The 5,365-nt window shown below is 39.6% G+C and overlaps 2 protein-coding genes across 6 annotated transcripts in view; one reads left to right on the top strand and one right to left on the bottom strand.

Annotated features, from left to right (window-relative positions):
- Nucleotides 1-5,365, top strand: part of LOC113210744 (serine/threonine-protein kinase mos) — an 84,647-nt gene that overhangs the window by 30,647 nt on the left and 48,635 nt on the right. The window lies entirely within an intron of this gene.
- Nucleotides 1,401-5,365, bottom strand: part of LOC113210767 (serine/threonine-protein kinase tricornered) — a 36,321-nt gene continuing 32,356 nt past the window's right edge. For 4 of the 5 annotated variants that reach the window (XM_026428909.2, XM_026428911.1, XM_026428908.2 and 1 more), the window contains 7 exons: nt 5,142-5,316; nt 4,903-5,067; nt 4,645-4,805; nt 4,398-4,558; nt 4,126-4,305; nt 3,724-4,035; nt 1,401-3,623 (listed from right to left, as the gene is read on the bottom strand). In XM_026428909.2, coding sequence (XP_026284694.1) covers nt 3,508-3,623; nt 3,724-4,035; nt 4,126-4,305; nt 4,398-4,558; nt 4,645-4,805; nt 4,903-5,067; nt 5,142-5,316 — 1,270 coding nt within the window. In that variant the 3' untranslated portion in view covers nt 1,401-3,507. The remainder of the gene's footprint in view (nt 3,624-3,723; nt 4,036-4,125; nt 4,306-4,397; nt 4,559-4,644; nt 4,806-4,902; nt 5,068-5,141; nt 5,317-5,365) is intronic. The other variant, XM_052266263.1, reaches the window with a different exon arrangement.

The raw sequence follows: 5,365 nt of genomic DNA on the forward strand, positions 1-5,365 counted from the left end.
GAGCGCCGTCCTCCCCACCTTGTCGTCACCGCCGTCACAGCCGGTGTGCGGTCCGCCGTGCTGCCGCCGCACGCCCCGCCATCCCCCGCCCCGCCTCAACTCGCCCCGTCGGATGCCGCCTCATTCTGCCGCCGGTGTTGTTGTACCAGTTGAACTGCCGTGGAAAAGTACGACGCCGCCGGAAAATGTTGGAAACACCCAGAGAAACATTTCTTTGGTACACTTAAAGAAATGCTTATCTTGGATCTAGCACCAAAAAAAGCCTTCCTTGATTCAAGGAAACCTTCTTATTTGGCCAAAAGAGACCTCCTTCCATGCCAAATTTAAAACGTTCTTGAGAGTACATAGAGCAAATTTTTGCTTCGGATGAAATATCCGTCCTTGTTTTCAAGAAAGGATTCTCTGGGCGAACGCCGCGCCGCCCGAGTGAGCGCTGGACTTCCCCAGGTCCCGCGGCGGCTACCGCAATTAGTCATAGAACTTTTAAGTGCGGCGGAGATGTTCGCCGAATCACGTCCATAGCCGCATCATAGTGGTTCGCAGGTGGTGGGCGCGGCTCTTAACCCCCCCCCCCCCCCCCCCCCCCCCCAGGGTCTCCTCCCCGCTCTCCGACTCATGGAAGAGAGCGTGGTACATAGTGCTGTCCAGCAGAGCGTGGAACAAAGAGTACACTCGCGACCATTCGCGACTGCCTGCGCTGCGGCCTGCTTGGTTCAAACATCGTGATTGTCCTCGGGGCTCCTCGGGGGGAGCGAAGCATCAACCTCGTTAGCACCTTGCCCACTTGCCTCACTTAACAGCTGAACAGATGCTGCGAGTCATAGAGTCTGTTCCTCCTGCACCACACGTGTCGGACGACAGATGTCCTTGCACTTCCCACCGTATCAAAAAAAATTCCTCCGCCCTTGAGCACAAAATCTTGTCGATTTCGCGTACCTTGGGGGCTCTTTCTCCTGGGCGCAGTGATACGACCTCCCCCCCCCCCAAAAAAAAAGACTCTAGGAGTCAAATGGTATGCCTACCCCAGCAGGCGTCCGCGTTCGTGCGCTGGCAGCCGACCTGTGGCACGCCCGCTAGGTAGGCCACCCATTCGGTATGGGCGGCAGGATGGCCCCGCTCTGTCTGGCAAGGCCAGCCACAAACGAGGAGGTTATAATTTCTCCGAAGAGATGTGTATGGAGGGTAATCAACCGTGGCAGTGGGACTCCTGTGGCCAATGTTGATGGTGTCCGGAAGGTTGGTATTTTTTCTTGTTCGGGTTCAAAACTCCGAGGTCAAGAGGCAGTATGGATATGGAGAGGTATATTGCAATACCACTGTGCCTTAGTGGCTCTTTTTTTTCCCTTTCCAATGAAATTGTTGAGAGGTTTTGGTAAGGTTTTATAGACAAAGCGTACATGTAAAAATGAAACAAACTTTACTTTCTATTGACAACATTTTTGTACATAAGATTATGCCATGTACCAAATCATGATTAATACAATTTAGCTATCAAAGAACACTGGCTTTAAATCCACAGGGGAGGCAGTCTCTCTAAAATAATTCTTTAGGATAATTTCTGAGTGAACAGGAAAAAAAATCACATTTGACAATTTACATCTTTTTAAGCTCTCATCTTCATATTGGCACTAAATAGTACAAATTTACACTAACAATCTGAATATTAGTGCACATTTTTCTCTAAGACTGTCTTTCAGTAAAGAGTGTTTATAAACATGTCCCTATGTACAACAATCAGTGCTCCTCTACAGTTTGAAAAGCATAACTTTATGTTAAATAAATAGAGATTATTCATTTGTAGAAATCTATGCTTGGACTATATGTGACTCTATTGCATAAAGCACATTCACACTTGACAAAATGTACACACACTCATGAAATCACTCACTATTTAACATACTACAACAGTCATTCAAACAAACACACAAAAATACAAGCAGCACAAACAATCAAGTACTCTTCATCATGGAGCCAGCAAGGAATGATCTCTCATCATTCATTCTAATAAAAAAATATTACCAAAAGGAAAATTCAAAATTAATCATAAGGAAAAAACCTATAAAAGAAAGAGAGGCAATCCACTTCAGTTATAACAAGAAAAAGAAAAAGAAAAATAGAATGCAAGGTCAAAAAAATAAATCCAAGCACTCCCAATGACACTTTTCTGTTCAAATATTTAAGATCATAATTTGGTAATATCAGACAATGGTGTGCTGTGTAATTATCATCCTCCTAAAACATAAAAGCAAAGACAATGCTTCAAAATAGCATTGTAACCCAAATAACTAATTATAAAGAGACTGACTGGCTCCCATTCACAGCTGCACACACATATCACATGCGGTAACAATCAATCTTACTAAACTGATATGTTAAACTTCCACTTCATTTGAGATAAACCTAGCTCCTTGACCTTACAATCACAAAACAAGAAGATTTAACTGTTAGTTCAAGTCCAATTGGACTTCAAAACAATCAACAAGGTACCTTCATCAAAGCTGTAGGCACTAGCAGGAGGGTAAGATCATAAATAAAATTCTTGAATAAAAAACAAGATTTCATAGAACTTTATATGTGAAACACCTCGTTTGGAAATTTAACGTATTTTGGAAAATCTGGGTTGACCTGAAAAGTCCTCTGACTATTTAGACTTTTATATGGCTAGAGAGGCTTCAAACTAGAAGAACTAATAAGTTACACAACTCACAGTAGGAGTGGTACCTCTCATCTAAGTACAAAAATGCTCTTCTTTAGAATATGAGGCTTACATTTGGAAAACAAAAACAAAACAGGATGACTAAATTGTTTAGGAATGTCTGCACCCTACAATATCACCTAATCTAAAACAAGCATGATCATGTACCAAATTAAACCAAGAAATATTAACATCCTGCCATCAAAACTCAATCACAAGTGTACCAAGATAGGAAATGGAAGTTTAATGTGGAAAATAAACATTTCCATCCTACTCACTGATATAGGTAATAATAACTATTATTATTTTTTCATTAACATTATTATTGTGCCACAATAAGCCTGCAAGACAAATAGGAATTTAAACAAAACAAAACAATGTTACTACATTATAAAAGCGACAACATAAATAATTTATGAAATAGACATACAACATACTATAACATTAGTAAAGACAATTAAAAAACAGCTCTTCCAGCTGTCGGCAGCACAAACAAAAAAATGAGCTAAAAGAGCAGTACTGAGAGAACTCAAAAGAAACATGCATATCACTTCCTTGCTCAGGACACTAAACAGTTTGCATGAGAATAAGGCAGATTGGTAGGGAGACAGCTGCCTAACGCACATCACGTACGCACAATCATTCACACAACAGGCGCATACAGATAAAGAAAGAGAGCACTATATATTTACAGTATTGTCATCTGATGGGTGGCACTAAAAATAAACAAAACGATAATAATAAAAAGAGTCTTTCGTTGGAACTGTCCACATTTACTTGACAGCGTGATAAGATAGTTGGTAACTTGAGATTCATTTTTTCGTGGGAGTACCTCTTTGGGTAAGACCTTCAAATCGCTTGAAGGTATAATTAATAAACACCCAATCTTTATAGATGACTTCTCCATCTTGAGGCAGTGGAGCGGCAGCTAAAGTAATGGTAAAAAGAAAATACAGATTAATTAAATACATTTGAAAATGTAAAATTGGATAAAGTACGTATAATAAATATAAGATAGTGATACTTACGAATTTCGAGTTTGACATCTGGGAAATCATCAAAGTTTGATGTATCATCAATTGATCGTACATCAACAGGGATTGCAGCGGGTCTTTCTCGAATATGGTCCCAATCAACCCCACGGAAAAATGGAACTGATTTCAGCTCTTCTAGACCTCGTTGAGAACCTAAACGACGGTCGGGATCACAGCAAAAGCGGACTATTGTTTCACGTGCCTCTTCCGATATTGGCACCTCAGGTGGAAAAGATAATGTCTCTCGCCAATTCATTACTTTACGATAAGTTTCCTGAGGATTTTCACTACAAAAAGGGGGATAACCTGTATGATAGAACCGATGAAAAGATTATTAGAGGGAAAGTAAAAACAGAGAAAGGCTGATTAGGTTAATCATTTACACTTTTCTTTTACCTATTAGCATTTCATACATGATGACCCCTAAACTCCACCAATCACAAGCAGGTCCATAACCAGCTTGTAAAAAGACTTCAGGAGCAATGTAATCAGGAGTTCCAACAGTACTGTAGGCTAGAGCTCTCCGATTTTTCTTCCAGCTTTCTGCCTTACGTTTACTATCCATAGGACTGGAGGCTGTAAAAAGAACATAGAGATATTTGGTATTTGGCAAACAAAGTTAAAAACAACACGGTAAGACTCAATAACAAACCCAAAAATTTACTCACTATTGAACAGCGAATACTCACTAAAATCAGAGGGTTTAGCTTGGCTGAGATCTCTATAGAAATCTGTACGGTGAGATTTCTTTAAACCAGTGCATAAACCAAAATCTGATAATTTGATATGTCCCCGAGCATCCAACAAAAGATTATCAGGCTTAATATCCCTGAGAGAAAAAACAAAGACAGTAAATTTAACAAAGTTTCATTTTATTGGTTAACTCAAGAAATTATTCGCATTGTTAACACATACCTGTGTATAAAACCCAATCTATGAATAGAGTCAATGGCAAGAGCAGTTTCTGCAATGTAAAATTGAGTACAGTCTTCTGACAAGGTATCCTTCTTCATCAGAAGTGTCATCATATCTCCTCCAGGTAGGAACTCCATTATTAGATACAGGTTAATTGGATCCTAATTTGGACAGGCACAAAATCAGTTATTTTTATTCAGTATAAGAGAGAATGCTTATGAAGTCAAGTTACTTAGCATTGAAGAAATGTATACTCACTTGAAAACTATAAAACATTTTAACGACCCATTGATGATCAGCTTCAACAAGAACATCACGCTCTGCTCTTACATGAGCCACTTGCTCTTTCTCTAACATATCAGCTTTACGCAATATTTTCATTGCATAGACATGTCCAGTATCTTTCTTCTGAACTAGACGTACCTGAAAAAAGTTTAACAATGAAACAATAGTTCTCTCCCAAAAAAACACATTGCAATTTTAAATATTTCACTTACTTCTCCAAAAGCTCCTCTACCAATCACTTTCAAGGGTTCAAAATCTTCAACACCTAGCCTGGAGCGTTTGAGGCGTAAAAATTCTGTTTCTTTCTGAGCATGCTGTAGCCTTTTTTCTTGCTTTTGGGACTCTGAAAGCCCTTCATCTTTTAAACTCTCTTCGAGCTTTGCTAGTCTAAAAAGTAGAAAGAAACATTAATTGTGTAATACACAAATACATACAC

This window comes from Frankliniella occidentalis, unplaced genomic scaffold, assembly GCF_000697945.3.
Source record: "Frankliniella occidentalis isolate FOCC.00 unplaced genomic scaffold, Focc_3.1 Scaffold36, whole genome shotgun sequence".
NCBI lineage: Eukaryota > Metazoa > Arthropoda > Insecta > Thysanoptera > Thripidae > Frankliniella > Frankliniella occidentalis.